At 42.4% G+C, this 18931-nt stretch overlaps 1 protein-coding gene across 6 annotated transcripts in view; it reads left to right on the forward strand.

Annotated features, from left to right (window-relative positions):
* The first annotated feature begins 1682 nt into the window (after positions 1-1682).
* Positions 1683-18931, forward strand: part of CARD11 (caspase recruitment domain family member 11) — a 66673-nt gene continuing 49424 nt past the window's right edge. For 3 of the 6 annotated variants that reach the window (XR_010072350.1, XR_010072349.1, XM_063344947.1), the window contains exon 1: positions 1970-2250. Coding sequence is in view for 3 of the 6 variants with exons in the window: in XM_063344947.1 (XP_063201017.1) it covers positions 2238-2250 (13 nt within the window). In the remaining 3 variants the exon portion in view is untranslated. Of the gene's footprint in view, positions 1700-1872; positions 1890-1969; positions 2251-15873; positions 15896-18931 lie in introns of those variants that run through there. The other 3 variants (XM_063344944.1, XM_063344945.1, XM_063344950.1) reach the window with 3 other exon arrangements.

Consider the following 18931-nt stretch of genomic DNA (forward strand, 5'->3'; position numbering starts at 1 on the left):
CACGGAGGGACTGGTGGCTGCTCAAAGCAGGAAGCTTTTCCTGCGCCTTCTCACATGCAGCCCGCAGGTTTGCTCAAAGGCGAATTTTGGTGAAGTTGCACAAGAACCTAAGTAGCATATAACAGTATAGTCCTCACTGGAAAAGAATCGGTGGAGGCGTTGCATGTTCTGCTGTTGCTCAGTGGGAGAGAGAAACTCCTGCCTTCCCTAGTCTTTGAGCTATTGATCTATCGAATGGGAGCCCCTTCCAGGATCCCCTTCAATATCATCCTTACGGCTAAACTTAGGCCCTCGTCAGTCCAGATACAGGTGCAAATGTGTAATTACAGGAATGATAAGGGAGAATTAGAGCAGAGCTGCCCCACACATTTTGCTGCCTGGAACATATTCTGCTCCCTCATGATTTTCATGGGGTTCAGGTTTTCAGTTTGGTAAGAACACATTTGGGTGTTATTGTAATACCACTTTGAGCCATGTATTTTCTCCCTTACATTTCTTCTTTTCACTTGATCATCTCACTTCCTCCAGTCTGTATCCTTTGATGCTGCTGTATCCTTTGATAGTTTTTCCGCTGTACTTTTATACTTACTTTCCATTCATTGTGTTTTCCTTTATTCTCAACTATTTTTTCCTTTCTTATTCTCTCACTCCATTACTGTCATCATGCTTTTTCCCTTCCCACGTTTCTAAATTATCTGTCATCGGTCACTTACGCTTATTATTCCTAGTGTTTCTGCTTTTTCTGTTAGTTTCTCTCATGCGATAAAGCCATACCCATGCACACATCTGCACGGTTGCTTTCTTCTAGGCAGTCGCATACGCGCATCCCTATTACCCATATGCGAGTCTTCCTCCAAGGGGTCTTTCCTCCGATTTCTCACACTTTCAAGGTCTGTTACTGACTCCAGTGAGGCTTCGCTTGTGTGTGTTCACCCAGCGCAAAGGGTAAAGCCCAGGGAGGGACTGGGAGTAGAGCACTATCTGTGCCTTGTTTCCCCCTGGGGCTCGAATAGGCAACAGCAGAACAAGACCCAGCACAGCACCATTCAGACTCAGGATGCCCCAGCAAGATGGCAACTGAAGGACGTTTGTAGCAGTGGTGGTGGTGACTCCTGGTCCTGCAGGACGGGGAGAACTGGAAGGGATAGGGCTGACTGGCTCGTGTTGGCTTGCCTGTGGAGGGAGGCTCTTAGTTTCAGCCCGGCAGGTAAATGCCCTCAGTGAGACGCATCAAAGGTTGGATTTGCACGTGTGGCCTTAATCCTGGAGTCCAGTGTTAAAGCGATAGAAGGGACTGCAGCTTCTTTATGTCAGCAGAGACCCCCTTTGGAAAATACATTGTTTAAACTACCATTCATCTGTAAAATAATCATAACGTAAAACTTGTTGACTACCTTTTTAGCAAAAGCAGCTATTAATAAAATAGATGCTTTCTTGAAAAGCCCTCAAAACCTTGGGAAAGACCAGAATTCCTTCTGCCTGGAACTGTTGTTCTTGAAACTCTGTTTTCCTTACTTTTTTCCTTACTCTTCTCCCTTCCTTACTTTTTTCTTTCCTGCCTGTTTTCTAGCCAGCACGTGCGCTGAGGAGCAGGGGCTGCTGCTTCGTGGCCGGAGGGGCGCAGCACCAGCGGGGCTGGCATCCAGCACGTCCCCTTTAGCCTGAGGCAAACAGGCACGAACAGTCTGGGGAGCTAGAGGTGAGGCAGCTGCGACAGCCTGCTTTTTCTCTCTGAGCCCGTCGTTTGTGCTGCCGCTGCCTCTGCCCACTGCTCTTCCTGGGGAAGGGGCAAAAGTGCCTCTTCATTTGCTTACCGTGGTACTTCAGGGCTCCGCCGTCACCTGCGTGCAGAGTCATTTGCAAACAGGCTGTATCGCTGGGGAGCAGAAGTGTGTTTTTTTTAAACCCTAAGCAGATTTATAGTCTGATTTCCTGTCAGATCTTTGCATTTTCCTTCTCCGCCCCTCCCAGCCTCTGACACACTTTTTCTTACTTTCTGTGTCGCTCTCTGCTCATTCTGACACCAGTGCACTTGCTTCCTTCATTCCTGATTCTCCCTAAACTTTTGGCACCTTAGGGCCCAGGGGGTGTTTTTCTCCTTGTGTTTCCTTTATTTTTCAGCAGCTGCCGAGCACAAATAACCCCTCCGAGCCTCCTGGAGAGAGACCGACGATTGCATGGAGGCGACGTAGGGAGTTTCAGCCTGCAGCAGCCGCAGCGAGACAGCCTGGTCACTCATGAGCACCCAAGGTAAGGAAAGCAGCTGTCAGAGCAGCTCCACCTCACTGCTGCCTAGGACAGCACTCGACTCTAATCACTACAAGTTCCACTTTCACCTTTCACCTCTTTTGTATTCATTTTCAAGAGTACGTTTCTTTGAAATTGATTGCCTTCGCGCCTTCCTCGCCCTCAACAGGTCTCCTTGTACTTTGCGTGCGCCGATACTTGGAGGGCAGTGTTCAGTGAGGTGAAGGGGCTGCCGCTGGAGGTACAAACATGTTCTTAAAGAAAGCATGCGCTGGGGAGGAGAGTGGAAATGGAGGTCTAGAGAGGGGAGATGAAAGGATTGAGCATCAGCACTGGACTCCAGTAGAGAGACAATTCCACCATGGGTAGAATTTCTGGTTCTACCTTTGGTGTGTTGTGCCCTAGCCTTTTCTTAAATCACTTCACTGGGGATTTATGCTTTCTGTCAACTAATAAAACCTTTTTTCTTTGGTTTTTTTTTTTTTTAATCTTTTAATTTGTTCTTCTCACTTCCTTTATTCTTTTTGCAACACTAATGTATCTCTTACTATCTTTTCACCATCTTTTTATGCCTGTTTTTCATCAAGCGTATTTTCTGTGTGACAAATGTTCCCCTTGTTCGCTCCTTTCCTTTCCCTCCGCCTTCTCTTTCTGTGCAATAGACTGTACATCCTCCCCCGTGTTCTTAATCTTTCTCTCCTTCCCCTCTGTCAGTTCCCTCTCTGTCTCGTGTTCCCCTTTCCCGTCGCTCCTCCAGCTTCTCGCACGCACTCCCACTTCCTGCTCCCTCCGCTTTCTCATGCACACAGCATACACCGCTGCCCTGCAAGGCTCATTTTGCACACACACTGGTGTTGCCCCCCTGCTGGATCGTCCTTGCACACACGTGCTGCTTCCCTGTCTGCCCCTTTCATGTACGCATGCAGGATTTGGGGATGCATCCTCAAATACAAAACTTTTATACTTGCACAGCTTCCTTCCAGTTCTCAGACTCATATTTAGGCATTCACAACAAATAACCGCTGTCATCCTGTCTCTGTTTCTTTCTGTCTCACAAACAGAATTTTCTAACACCTATAACACACCGTAGCTTCCTCTCCTCTCACAGATGCAGCCTCCCGGACTTCGTATATTCTATCCCTTCTCTTTCTATCATCCCACTCCTTCCTAAGTCCTAACCGCAGCTCTCCACTGGGTTACTCTATCTGTTTTTATCTTGATGTTGCATTCATCTTGGGAGGAACTACTGATGCAGATGGTCTTACTCGCTGCTGTCTTAGCATCCCCACTGAGTACCTATAGGGGAACTGGAGGAAGTATTACAGTCTCTCAGCTCCTCTTTCCTTTGCAGAATGTGCAGGCTGCAGCAGAGGAAGAGCTTAGTCATGGGACTGAAGGTAGATGAAAAAATGGGAGAGCGCAATCCAAAACGTCTTTGGAAAACTGTAAAAATAGTTCTAGTTCATCATAAGCCTTTTGTCGTGGTTTAACCCCAGCCATGCAGCTAGGACCATGCAGTTGCTCGCGCAGTTCTCCCCCTTTCCCCAGAAGGGCAGGGAGAAGCAGGAGAAAAGGAGGGGAAAGAGAAAGAAAAAAAACTCCTGGGTTGAGATAGAGACAGTTTAATAGAACAATAACAGAAAAGGGTAATAATAATAATAACAACAACGATGACGATGAGGACACAAGTGACTCTCACCACCCAGTGAATTGGTCCCCTCCCTTCCCGAGCAGTGACCGCAGATTCCCCCTCTGAACCAATCCCCATTTATATACTGAGCACGACAGCTATGGTAGGGAATATTCCATTGGTCATTCTGTTGTTCTGTCTGTGCTCCTTCTCAGCTTTTATGGGAAGCTGAAAAGAGTCCTTGAAAAGTGTAAACATCGCTTAGCAACAACTAAAACAATACGCATTATTGACATTCCTTTCACAGCAATCACTAGAAAGAAAACTAAGTCTTTCCACACTGAAACCACACTGAAAATACTAAACTTAATAAAGTTTTAAACTTCCTGCCCCACAGCAGAACTTCTGGTCCGATACTGGCGTAGTTTTTGTCCTGTTGATTCCTACGGGATTCCAGATCTCAGAGGTAGAGGTTCTCAACTCAAATGCTGTAGTGGAAGTAACGTGGCTCCTAGGATCTGGAAACAGATCATTTCTTTTATACCAGGTATCTTGGTGAGTCACCAAGATCAGGCGTGGCTAAAAACTGCATCCAAGGACAATATCTGGTATTATTCCTTGCTTAAGTCTGTAAGCTTTGAACGAGAAATGACAAATAAGTACGTTTCTTTGATGAAGCCTTTTAGCCTCACCTTCTTAAGCAGGACTATTGAGACTGAAGATTTATTTCTAGGGATGTTCTGATGTGGGCTTTTGGGACTGAATAAGGATCGCTTGTTAAACTCAGCTGAATTAATAAGAGAATTATTATGGGGGAGAATTCTCTTAGCGATCTGTCCTGCTCTCTCAAATTGTCCATCTCCTTATGAGTGAAAGGAGCTTAAATTTTATGTTTGCAATTATAATATATCCTTTCTGATTCAGAGCTAGCAAACTGTGGCCTTTGAGCTGTTAGCATTCTCTTCTGAATACAGAAGCAGGTACATTAAAATATCTTTGTCTTTTGGATCTTGCAAAAAGTCCACATGCCTAGAACAATAAAATAAGAGATGTTGTTTTATACATACAGGTCTGATATGACTCTTTCTTACTCTGTTACAACTCACCTTGTGATGTGAAAAGTACTTGTGTTCCTTTTAGTCATTCTGCAAAACTTGTATGATGAATTTGTGCTTTGTTTTTTCGGTATTCTGTGCCCCTATTACTGGTTCTTTTTTTAAGGCCTTGATGTCTCCCAGAAATAAATTGGCTAAGACAACATCTCCTCTCTCTCTCTCTCTTCCCCCTCCTTCCTTTTTTTTATCATGATAGTTTGCTGAATGTTGATTTAAAAATGGGCATTGTCAAAGCTGGGTTGTGACAGTTGCAAGGGGACCTGGAGCCAGAAATTCTTTTTTGTGTGTGTGTGTGTGTCTAGTTTCTTCAGTCATGGGTCTGGCAGAGGAGAAATTTCAGCTGGAAAGAGCCTGGAAACTTTCCATCCTACCCAGCAAATTGCTATATTGAGAGGGCCAACCCCAGAACACAAATTGAGAACCACATTTCTCTCCCTGTTGGTATGCGAATAGTTACTTCCAATTAGATTTAACTCTGAATTAAGAGAAAAATAAACTTTCAACATGAGTGAAAAGAGAACCATCTGACTGCATGTATCTGCTAAAATTAAAGGCAATTTGAACCTTTCCTAGAAGGATGCATCCCAAATAACTGGGATATGCTGAAGAAATCTGAATGCGATATACTAAATGACCTTGGTTTCTGTATGGTTGCTTGGTGAAATTTTTAATCAGATATATGGAATAATTGCTCACAAAGGATGAAATTTATAGAGATCCTTATTTCTCCCAATAGCCTGCCTATATTATTGAGAGAGAACAAGCTACCCATTTATTAGCAGATGTCTCGACTCTCTCTTTGATATTGAAATGCATGTTTCATGAAATACGAATGTTTTCCTTAGATGTGGTCATTACGGTTGGGTAACTGATGGTGGAACTTGACCTATGGCAGCTTTCTTTGTAAGTAGCCTCCGTAGCGATCTAAACTTAAAAGAACAAGGAAATGGGGCAGGTCTTCTGACTTTCAAACTGGAGGCTAAAACCATAAACCTCATCAAGTTTAGTCGAGTTTTGCCACTGATAGCGAGAAATTATTTTTGTCTCGGCTGTTTTGTCACTCCTGTCTGTAGGATTTGCATTCTCAGAACACTGTCCGCTTTGCTGAGAATACAGTATCTGCAGTGAGTCTGCGATTCCTTTTTCAGAACAAATGATGGGGTTTTCTCAGGTGTGCATGTAATAAGATTCTCCATCTCCTCCCTTCACCCAAACTCTCTCTTAAGTGCTGCCTTCACCCTCTAGTCTGGGTCAGTTATTTAATGGCAATGAACATTTTCAGGAAGGTAACCTTTCTGCTTGTGATTTGTTCAAGGACTCTGGAATTATAATGGTTGCTGTCAAATGTATATAATTGGTCTCCATGGCACACATCCAACGAGTGATAAAAGCTTCTTTCTCTCTACGTCTTTAGTCAGTATTCTCTCCCTATATTACCCTCTCACTTTTGCTCCTCTCAAGCAAAAGGAGAATTCAGTGCCAGGCTGTTTAAAGTGCAATTTAACAAAACAGCGGATCTGCCACATACCCCGTCACGGTGTGTCCCAGCTGTGGGCAGTGGATTACTCCGTGGCTGGAGGTTTTCACACTGACTTTAGTTAAACATAAAGGTCTTTTCTGAGCTTTGATTTTGAGCACCTCTGTTCCTTCATAATCTTCTGCCAAATATTTGGGCTCTGGAAATGGTGATAGTTTGTGAGTACCGTGAATTCACCTGCCTAATGACCTACAGGGGGTGCATTTAACGTTTTACCAGCGGGTAAAGCCTTTGTACTTTTTTATACAAAAGGCAAACACACGGGGTTTTTTTTCCACAGCTCATAAAAGTACATTACTAATAGCACTGAAGGTTGGCAACGTGTTGTGCATTGTCTGCTATCACTGCCGAACGTGTATTGAAGAGAATATTCTTGTTATGTGAGTCCCGCAAAACCTATTTTATCTTCAGTGCTGGATGGGGCATTACTTTCTAATGCTGTCTACTTCAGTGAATCTGTTTAGCAACTCAAGAGGAAAGAGAAATTTGTCAAATCTCACTGGAAATCTATCAGAAATGTCAAATGAAATGCTGTAACATTCTGGTTTTGTCAAAAGGATAAATGTATATACAGCTGTGGATGTGATAGTATTTGGAGTAATTGTTGCCTCAGTGAATTTGTCTGTGTAAAGCAACATAGTGTAGTATTAACAGATATGTTTGTTCCGGTCCCTGAGGCCACTTTGGCCTTGCACAAAGATACTTGTTACTTGCCCAAGTCTGATAGCCTGCCCTGTTTTTTGTAGTTGAGGGGAGGAACAGGGCCTCCTTGTAACCGGCAGAAGGATTCCCGCTGGCCTCCTGAGCGCCGGTCGTTCGCTGGCAAATTTTCCTCAGGTTGTAACTGAGGTGCTGAAGAGTAAATTTAACACAGGGTTTCTGTTTAAAATGGGATAAGGATTTTTTTCCATTTGAATGCAGAAAAAGCTGTATGCTAACAGTACATATGTGGTTATCATTAGCCATTAATGGATTGTTTCCACTTCATTTTTTACAGCTCTGTATGTGTATAAACATTTCCAATCTATCTGTGCCCATACTTGAAATCAGTATGAGTACGCTTAATAGGTTGTTACACACTTTTAATACACTTGAGCACAAAAGTAAGTTCCTCCAGGGTTTGAAACACCAACGAAGAAACCTTTCAAATGTTTGCCTCTGTGAATTCTGAATCCTGAGCAAACTGGGAAAACACCCGAACGTTGCTTCATCTCTTTTTCTAAAGATTACACCAAATATACTTCATTTCCAAACTGCAGCGCAACTGCTGACTGAATCTTTTCTCCTTGATCATCAACTGAAAAATTATCATCACATTTATAAGATCATTTGAAGGCTTTTGGCTTTTAACATCTCAATTAAAATACGAGTGACATTTGCCATTCACTGACCAAACTGGTCTGGTGCATGAAGTCTGTGTTTAAAAAAGTTTCCTCCCTGGTTGTAATCTCGCATGGATCCTCCCCCAATCTACCGGTGCCTCCCAGTCTTTAAAAGGACAAGTCACGGTGTCTATCCAGCACCTGCTGCTGCGTCTCTGTTTCCGGGCTTTTTCTGAACCATAGAATCATTTAGGTTGGAAAAGATCCTTAAGATCATTGAGTCCAACCATTAACCCGACACTACCAAATCCACCACTAAACCATGTCCCTGACCGCCACGGCAAGGTAGTTGCCATTCCATGTGTTTTTCATAGTTTATAATGACATAGCTAGTGAGATCGTCAAACTCATTTCACTAATGCCTTCCACTGACTGAAAATGTAAAATTCCATACGCTTTTTCCACCTTCTTTACTATTGCTGAGCTGATTTTCCTGGTCAAAAACAAGCAAACAAGCTTAAGATAAGACTCTGCTACTACACTGCTATTCTTCTTTCACAGTTCCTGCCAAAACAAGTCAGAATAAGCCTCACTATTTAATTGTTTAAGAAGATTTTGGGTGTGTTTCGTCCTTCCAGTAACATATTCCTGTATTTCCAGTAACATATTTTTCAGGAAGACCCAAGACTAACATGTTTTATTGTAGAAAGTTTAATTTCCTTCTGTCTTTTATTCTCTCATTTTTGCAATTTATGCCATGAAAGGTATCAATGCAGTATGAAACAAACAAAAAAAAATTTAAACTTTTGTGTTAGGACAGAAAAGAGTATGTTTTTCTTCTGCTTTAGTTGTTAGAAAAAGTGAAGGAGTATTACATTTCCTGTAAGCCTGGAAACACTGATTCAGGTGGTGTTTTTTTTTTTAAAAATCTGCAAGTCTGTGGTCTGAAGGAAAAATGATACTTGGGCATTTTCATGCGGAGTGTTACACTACAGAATGGTGGTTTTGTGCCTTGCCCATATCCGCAGTGAGAGCAGTATCCAGGCGGTTTTGCTGGATTAAATGCTGCTGACAACACCACCGTCACTGAATCACTGGTCAGCCAGGGCTGCACACCTGGGAGGGTTCTCTCTGGCTCCGCGGTTACTTTAGAAGCCATGAGAATACGGTATCTGGAAGGACTGAACTTTCTCACCTGCAAAGAACAATTACAGAATGCTAGGTCTAATACAGAAATGGTTGGAATTCGAGCGCCACTTTGAAGCTGTGAATTTAGTGACAAGCTCCTAATACATTGCAGCACTTTCTGCAATGCAGAAAAATGCAAACTGCTTGCAGTTGTGTCATTATAACGTGGTAATAGTGCATAAATCCAAAGTTATTCGAGCAGGATTGTATTAGAAGTATTGGATGCAAACCTATTAAATAGCTCATGCCATCAGCCCAGATCTAAATACAGTCTCTGCACAAAGGAACTGGGAACAGTCAAGACCATTTGAACAGTCAACTAGGAACGTTCAACTTTCTCATGAAGAAAGAACCTGAGAAAAGGCAGAGGGTGGTTTGCTACTGTTATTTTGGTCCTCACAGGACGTCACAAGTTCTCTCTAACTTCAGTCGGACCCATTTGACTCCCCTCACTTGTCTTGTTTAATATCTCCTTTCCTCTTCCTCCCTGGTTCTGATTACCCTCCCGTATACAGTAGTTTCGTCAGGTGAGTGAAGATAACTAACAAACTTCTCTCTATACAGCATGCTTTAGAGCCAGGGGTATCTGTCACCTCCGGGTTGTGACTGATCCTAAGGGAAACGAAGCAATGCCTCAGGCAGAGCAAATGAAAAAATGAAAAATGAGAGGGAAGGCAGAGACAGGCCGTGTTGCTTTAGCGAGGTTTGTAGACCTCACTGACGAAGCCATATTTTCATCTGGGAGGTTCTTTCCCTTTTCTTTTCTCTTGTGGAGAATGCGTAACACCTACAGCTGGCTGTGGTAGGACGGGTTGTTGTGGGGTGTTTCAGATGATGCGGTCCAGTAGTGATCCTCTGGTCCCTCGTGTAGAGCCGCTGTGAAGAGTCAGATGAGAGCATCAGACTCTGTGGGCTGTGCAATGCCACTGCCTGGCATTCCGTAGTACGTGTCTGGAAGAGGGTTACTTCCCACCTTCTTCCTCCCTTCACGTGGAAGCAGTGAACTCCGTAAGTCTCGGACCAGAAATTCATTCTGCCGTGAATTTGGCCTTACACAAGTCCAAGAGGAGACGCGCAGCTGTCTGCTGCCCCAGCCAGCAATCCTTATTTCCTCCAGAGAAAAATGTAGTGAATTGAGTAAACGCCTTGTGACGGTTGGATGTAGGTTATGAGCCACCAGCTGGACCATTCTGTCCTGAAAAGTTACAGTGAAAATTTTGGGTAAGTGCTAAAAGTTTGCATATAAGAATCCAAAAGGAGAATATGGTTATTGCTTTAAACTTGCTTTGTCCTTTAAAAATATGCTTTACCAGAATTACCCATTTCCGATCCTGTGGAGTGAGAAAGTTTAATTCCTTTTTTTCCTTGCTAGGGTGAGTGATGTCATAAATATTAGAGAGAATCATAAAGAGTTATTCCTGAAATTTGAACTGGGGTAAATCTGATTTACAGAGACTGACATCACCACTCCTCTGGACCCGCCAGGGACTCTGCGTTGTTTGAAGTCAATAAGCCTTGCTCAGCTCACCTCGACTCCGCCATTCGCCTCATCGACTGCTAATATAACGCGCAGTGTTTCCCAACTCGCTCTGGACGATAACATCTCTGGGTTGTGGCTGTTTGCTATTCCAAGTGAATGACAGTGTAGTAACAGCAATGTAAAATTGTCCTGGTGTATATGAAGTCGGGCAAAATATAAATTGGTAGTGACTTTTTGATATTTTTGGGCTTGCATTTTGAGTAAACATTATCGGAGGAGAGCAAAAGACAGAAGTCCATTTTTAACAGACATTTTTTGTTTCTTTTTACTTTTTGAGGTCAGATTTCAACTCGCTACAATTAAAGCTTGGCCAAATTTTATTTTAAAACTTTCCTGAATTTTATTTTTCTGATAAGACTTCTATTTCCTAGTGATTAAAAAACTGTTGAATTTGTGGAACGGTACGAGGACGTATTGGCCGAATATTGCAGTATCTCTGCTCTTCATTCAGATTCATTGCAACTGCTGACTCACTGAGTTGTGTGGCACAGCATTCCAAAAATGCCTGAACAGCTTCAGACTCCAAAAGTTGTCAGAATTGAATCCTTAACCTCATATCTGTTAATGAGAACATAGGCTCCTGCGTGTTTTTATCATTTTTGAAAACAGGACATTTGCAAATTTTACCATTATTTTTTATATATTGAATATATTTTAAAAGACAAAGGACTTGAATACTAGAAAGGTGAAATACACAGCTTCCTTACTTTCAAGCAGGCAGGGATACTAGGACATGAAGGGCTAATTCTAGGGGAGAGAAATGGTCAGGATGTCAAAATAAGATATATGGTTCTCCTTCCGTATTTTTACTTTCTCAGAGCCCGTGTTTTTCCTGCTGTATGCAAGGAGGAGAGTGAGGACAGAATCTAGCAAATGAACTGTTCCTAAAGAGAATTCTTGCTGCTTTTCATCAGAATATAGACTGTCGCTTCTGCTGGGAGGCTTTCAGGTGGGAGGTGGAGGGAGATGCTCAAGGTACCGCAGGAGAGCTGATCCTCAGAACCTGTACGTTGTGCCCTTGGTTTGGCACTGTGGACACGAGTGTCATTTACCCGCTCTGTCTGCTGAGCCTTACAACCGGTATGAAAATACTCCTGTGTTGGCGGCCGCCCTGAAAGCCGGACAGTAATTTTAAAGCATTATGAGATCGTCAAGAGATAATAAGTCTGACAGCACCCAAGAAAACTTCACTGTCCCCAAATTGCTCCTGTCTTACTACATAGAACATTGCTTGATGCATAACTTCTGCTTTCCATTACTGATAATGAAGAAGAGCTGGTTTTGTCACGTTGCAAAGCAGTAAGCTTTTATAGAGCTGTGACCACATGCTTGGATATTTCCAGCTTTCAAGTCACATCGGGGAGTATACAAATATTAAAAAATTGCCCACCTATAAGTAACCAGGACCAACGCTAATACAGCCCTTTTTACCCTAGAGAATGTTGTCATTGAGACCAACCCAGGGGTGTGCCCTCACACAGAGTTACTCCAAAAGCTTTTCTAGCAATCCAGGAATTATTAATAATTACTCGCTCGCAGGACAGGTCCTGTAAACACTTCCTCCCACACCAACTTGCTATGAACGATTTCAGTGTGACTATAAGGAGAAAGTACAGCTTTGTGGTTACTGTAGTTCATCAGCCCTTTCAGAGCTCTCCCACGGTACTTGCCCACTTCTCACCGAGTCCTCTCTTACGTGAGGCTCTGTATTTTGTGCTCCCTCACCTCGTGGAGCAACAGCAGAAGAAAGGCTGTCATAGAATCATAGGATCGCCCAGGTTGGAAGGGACCTTTCAGACCATCGAGTCCAACCATCAACCTCACACTGACAAACACCAGTGTGTTGAGTGGCTGCCTCAACCACTCCCCTGGGCAGCCTGTTCCAATGCTTGATAACCCTCTCAGTGTGAAAACCTTCCAGGCTGTCCCTGCCTTCACCTTCACCAGGTGCTGCTGTGCAGGGAAGTGTGTCGTGTAACCCTCTCATACAGGCGTGGGTGGGCAAAGACAGACCGAGAGCTCCTGTCCTCTCAGGAACTCCGAGAGAAGATGGTAGAGGTAGCCAGAATTTCACCCAGTGAAATTCTACTTCTACTAGCCAGTAGCCAGAATTTCACCCAGTGATGCCAGCATCAGTGCTGATGTCAGCCTCGGACGCACATTCTAGGAATGCTGATAGTGAAAAGGCTGGACACGTTTCCTGTTTTAAAGAGGCTTTTTAAATTCTCCATGTGCTTCCTTTAAAAAAACGCCTTTAATCTTTCTGATGTTTGCAGTGCCCTGGGGAATAATATGAATTCTTTTCTCAGTTGATGAGTGTATTGCTTCTATAGGATCAGGAACACGGACCTGGGTAGCCTATGACAAAATAGGGTTTTGAATTCAGGTCCAACTTGCTCTGTCTTGCTTCTGTGTCTAATCCAGAGTGAACCTTATCTGTTGGTATTTTGTATTTTGCATGTTACATCATGCTAGAGTAATTCCTGCCATAGGAGATGGAAGGGCCTTGCCATCACAGAAGGACACCTGTGAACACAGCACACAATTCTGAAAAGATCTGAAACCTGAGCGGATGAAAGCAGGAGTTAAACTGGCTCTTGCATAACTGTTGTTTTGTTTTCCGCTTGACGTTCCATCCCTGTGCCTAATTCCTCCGTCTCGTCTTCCGTGGTGACTTCGTTAGCAATGAGATGCTAATTAAATTTCATATTTACGATTAGAAAATAAAATCATTGGACCTTTTTAAAATAGATTTTTATGAGTTTGGGCTCGGTTAGCTGAGTCAGCAGTATAGATTCTGCAAGGCTGAACTTACCGGCTTTGAAAAAAAAAGATAAATAGAGCAAATAATGATGGAAGGAGAGTCTAATCTAAAACCTCATATAATTTCTACACTGTATTAATTTTTGAGCATAAGAAAAATAACTTTGTCTCTGTTCCTTATAGAAAGAAATGTTGTTAGTCATGTAGAAAGAACTCCTATTATGTCTCAGAAGGTTCAACTAATTCTTAGTCTCGATTGTAGTTGGAGACAATACGCTGAAAAGAGATGGATGCATCAGCAGCGTTTGCCATCACCTGTTAGCTAGCAAAATACTTCTTTCATGGACTCAGAGGCGTTAGAATTAATGCAGGTAAGCTCTGACACACAGCGCCTGCCCTCTTCCCTGTGGAATGTGTACTACCGGAGAGTTTATACGGTACTGGAGAATCAGAACTACTTAAATACTGCTGCCAGACAGTTTTATAGGTGCTATATATAGCAGTTTCCTATTCATGTAAAAATTAGCACCTCACGAAGCTTTAAAGGCCCGTTTTTCAAATACTTAGCATTTGAAGAATGCTCCAGTCGAGAAAAGATTTTTGAAAGAGCTCAGCTACAATTTAAGCATTTTAGAAAGACCCGATTTTTAAAAGTGGTTAACACGCAGCAGCTCTGTGATTCATAACGCTATCTTATCCCACACTCTGAGGCAAGTCTTGCAAAAATCTGGCCATTTATTTTGATGCCTAAACGCCACCTACGCTCTTTGAAAATCTGACCCTAATTACGAGTTGTGCCCTTGAGTAGGAATGAGAAATAGGGGAAATCAATTCTCACATGTGGGAGCCATTTACTAGCGCTCCTATTGCATGTAACCTTACTTCATACACAAATACAACCCTGCATTTAAAACAAATGCTTTTCTGCACGTTCTGCAAATGCTTTTGTTGTTAGCTTGTGATACTTTATGCTGTGAGGTTCGGTTAATGCAGAGAGCACATAAGGAATTGTTGCGCTTCAGGGCATAAGTAAGTTAGGACAATAAAACAAAACTTCCACTGACTTTTAGTTGGCTGCGATGCCTTACCGGCCTTTGTACTGCTGTACATCATCTCCTAAAGATCCGGATTTGGGTGCGTGTAATCCTGCAAATCTTGCTTTCGTAATATCGTTTCTAGCTGCTGTTTTAAGAGCAGCTGCCTGCGCCTAAAGACTGGGATGCTCACGGAGGAAGTGTAATTCTGGCATCACTTCACAGTTGCTATTTTCACAAATATTTATTTCCACAGTCCGCAGAGAATTCAATAAAATTCTCATACTTCTTATGTTGACTCATTCTCAGGAACCACGCGCAGGTGAAGATGGATAGTCAGATCTCTTGCTATTTTAGTGCTTTGCTTCTTTGATCTTTTAAAAAAATACATGTTAACCATAAACTGAACAGGGCAGAGTTTCCTGGTGAGAACAGAGTTTAGTCTCTTCCAGTCATTAGTTAATTCTTCTGGGATAAGTTTTCCACACGAAATCTTGATGGCATTTTATTCTATATCATCAGAGCAATGGATTTAGTTACGGAGAAAGAAACAGAAGATACTTAATTCTTCCTTGCAATGCTTTGAAGGTAGGAAATATAGAATTGCCAAGTATTTGGTATTGTCTCTTTCCCAAGACAGCAAGACAAGGTCAGAGAGAGATTACTGCTTGCGGAAATAAAGTACGGCCCCGTTAAGTAAAGAATCAGACAACAGTTGCTTTAAATTGCTAAAGAAGTGATTTAAAGGAGCCCTCCTGCAGGATGGAAAGTGAATTGTCTCTCTGTTTTCCAGAGGTTCCTTTCCTGCTCTTAATTGCAGGCCTTACAGCCAGGCTTCTTTGGTGCCATGGAATTGTTAATGAAGCCCAGCTGTAGGACCTGCAGGAAAGCAGGACCCGATGGAGGTCTCTCCTGCTCCCTCCAGAGCACACGGCTCTCTGCCGCTATGAGAACACTTCCTCTAAGACTTTCCTCTGCAATTGTGTCATGTTTGAAAGTTACCCACAACCTCTGTTCAGGAGAAAAGGGAAGTAAAGCAGCCCCCAGCACCTTTCTATCTACTATATATAGCCGGTAAGTTTGAGAGAGAGGATGGTGGGTGGATGTTTCCGGAGCTACGTGACACAGTCCCGCGACAGCGGTACAAGAAGAGAGAGGACACAGAGCAAGATAAAGAGGAGGTGACCAGAAAGCACAAGTGGGGAAAAAAATAATTTCCACATGAAAGGAGAATTCTAATTTCCAGCAGTGAAAGAGCAAGCTGCTGCGGATTGCTGGTGAGGTTTTGTCCTTCCCAGGCCAGGCTGCTTGTGATTTATTGTAGACTTTTTCTTGTCAAATGGCATCCAGTTGTCTCCTGTGTGTTTTGTGCTCTGCTGGCTGAGATGTTGATGCAGCTTTAAGCAAGCTTACAAGGACGGAGGATTTTGTCAATGAGCAGAACATCAAGGACTGTGGCAGTCTGCGCCTAGGAGTGAAGCTTACTTCTTCTGGTGACTTTGAGGTGGAGAGACTTCAGGTATTTGTTATGTAAAGCACGTATGTCATTCTCCAAACCGCAGTCAAACTAGCATGTGCAAGACAGCAGTCTGTTCTTTAAAATTAGAGTCTATTTTAAAGGAATAGTTACAAAGAGGTGAAAAAAATGGAATAAGGTATAGATATCTGTCTATCCACATGAAGTTGTGTGTTTACATAAAATGAGCAAAATGTACGTGTGCATCGTAGCAGTCATCACTGAATGGACGAGTCTTCACAGAGCTGGGTGGGGAGCAATTATACCTTTGCACAGTGCATTTGAGATATTTAACTGGATCGTATTCTCATCACAGTCAACGCGTGCCGCTGTTATAATACAGTAAACAGTTTGCATGTGGGCTATTTTTCATGTGTTTGGAGTATTGTTTGTTAAGGTTGAACTTTATACGAGGGTTATGAGAGTTAGCTTCTTATTTGTCCATTCTTTGTGTACTTTGACTAACCACAGGATCCATAATATAAGGTTCTGTCTTATTTTCCTGCCATGTTATAAAGCCTGCTATAGGAAATATTATTTTCAAACTTTCTTGGGCCGTGGTGAATTACAGTGAGATTATCTGACAGTATTCAAGATTGGAGCGTAACCTTTTCTGCTGGAAGAGCGGCCTACGCATTTGCTGTCAGTTGTTGCGGAATTTGGAGATTGTTAAACTAGAGTGCAGTCCTCCCATCTAATGTGTTCTGCGTTATCCTTTGACTGTTCGGGGATGAGAGTATCACCTACAAGGAATCATTATCTGACTGCATGGAAGATGTTCTTCTCTGAGTGTTTTTTGTTATTTTTTTTTTTAAACCGGTACAACCTGAGAGTTTGTAGGAAGTGTCCATTTTTTAAATAAGCAGACTAAGTAGAGTTTTGTATGGCAGAGCTACACTTCTTTCTCTTTTCCTGTTTTATGTGACTCATTGTATGAATGGAAGTGAAGTGTTAGTAACATCAATGAGAATCAGGCTATCTGTGCAAGGGTTGTGCGAGTTTCGTATTTACGTACCAGCTAATGAATCTTTGTCCTTACCAGGTTCTTATGTAGTTCAGTCTATGCAAATCCCTCGTGAACACTGGCTCTCTGTACCAACGAACGTGCTGGTTTTCATAATGTGAGCGCACATTTACTGGGACCTAACCTACGATCATCAAATCCATTTGCATGTTTGGGCAACTTGAATTTTTAATTCAGGACTCCTCCTAGTCACACAGGACTATAAGCTTGCCCCCAGCTGTGCCTCCTCCTCCTAAACTAGTGAGAATCTCATTATCAATTGTAAAAACAGAGTGAATCAGTCTCAAGAAAAAATTAACCTGGGACCCAGTAATGGCTTCTGAAGCATTTGTTGGACCAGCATCTCCTGAGCCCTCGGCAGCCTGAGGATGACAGCTTCTTTTTTAGATCTTGGCTTTTAGCACACATTAGTTGAAAGGAAATGCTCGTGTCAGTAGCTAATGCTGCACTCAAGAAAAAAAGGCCAGCTATATAAACATATTTGTACTACGTTAGCACAGTGATTTCTGTTGTCCTCCTCATCATCATGCGTAACAGGATGGAGGATGTGTAGATTAAAGCATTTATTAAATGTCAGGCTTTCAGCCCTCCACTGCTACTTTGCAAATCCTTTAAAATAGATGCACCAAATTCCTGTGGTAAATTATTTATTTAAATTATTGTGCCATTATCTTGATTTGCATGCTCAGAACTAACAATAATTTCTAATGTGTCAGGATCTGCGGCAGGGCCTTCCCTATTTATCCCTTCGTTTGCTTCACGCCCCACATTCCTTCCCTTTGCCTTTACTAAAGCCTTTCCTGTTCTCATCTCTATCTCACTTCTGTTCATCACTTTCATTCTGTTGAGTTCCTCTTTCTCTAACTTTCTTTTTCTTTTCCCGTTCCCTTTTTATATTTCCTTTTCCCGTGACCTCACCATTTTTCATCCCCAAATCTCATCTTTCTCTCTCCTCTTTGTTTTTTTTCATCCATCTCCCATTGCACACCTCTCTCATTTCTCATTTACTTTCACATATATTATCATTTAATAATGGTAGTACTGACAGTTTCTGAAATCTGTCTGTCAGATTTTTAAGCACTATGGGAAAACAGAATAATATCCATCTAACCTCCAGTGTAGACATTGCCATCTGAAGGGACAAATCTCCCTACGTTGACCTTAGAGGGGACATAAGCAACTAGTAGTGGCTCGAAACCAATCTTTTGAGGGCATTCTAAAGCAGAAGTATAAAATGGTGGAATGAAGTTTTGAACAGACCATTTTCCATTTGATAGAGAGGAACTAGATTTCTAAATTAAACTAGATGCCTGGTTCAAACTGGTGAGATGAACCCACCCTCTGAAAGTGCTCCACTATCAGTAGTGCTTAGACGGCGTGTTACTGAGGGAGCTGGAAGCATCTTCACTGTAGGTAGAAAATAGTGACACAGAAAAATGACAGAGTCGTCAAAACATCATTTAAGTTACTTGTAGTGGAGGATTTTTCCATTTTCTTTGTTTATTATTGGTAATATATGTTCTACAGCCAAATCTGATTGGATGTTGCATGTTTGAGGTACCACAATCTGCTGTCGGTTTGCTATTGAGACAAAATTAGTCACTTCCTTCCTGTGTGATAAGATGATAAGAGCTCTGAAGGTCTAAAGCTGGCAGACTTGAGGAAGACGTAGACTTTAGATATTCTCACCAGATGGAGTGCAAAATGGGAAAGCGTAGATCTTGGCCTTTTATGAAACAGAGATTGTTACAGGATCCTAATAAGTATTACTGCACTGATGAAGGTCTTTGCAACAATATTTCATTGTGCGAAACAACATTCTTAATGCGTAAATAGCTTTTTGCCTCCAGAAGGTGATAGGTATTTTATAGAATTTCATATGCAATTTCAAAAGCAGACAAAAGCTAAAGCGTGGGATTCAGTGCAAGGATTGTTCAGCTCTTAAGCAATGTTATCCTGCAGTACTGAAAAAGTTGTGTACCTTTGTTGCATACAGTGCTGTCTGGTTTAGGTGA

This window comes from Chroicocephalus ridibundus, chromosome 8, assembly GCF_963924245.1.
Source record: "Chroicocephalus ridibundus chromosome 8, bChrRid1.1, whole genome shotgun sequence".
In the NCBI taxonomy this organism is placed as follows: domain Eukaryota; kingdom Metazoa; phylum Chordata; class Aves; order Charadriiformes; family Laridae; genus Chroicocephalus; species Chroicocephalus ridibundus.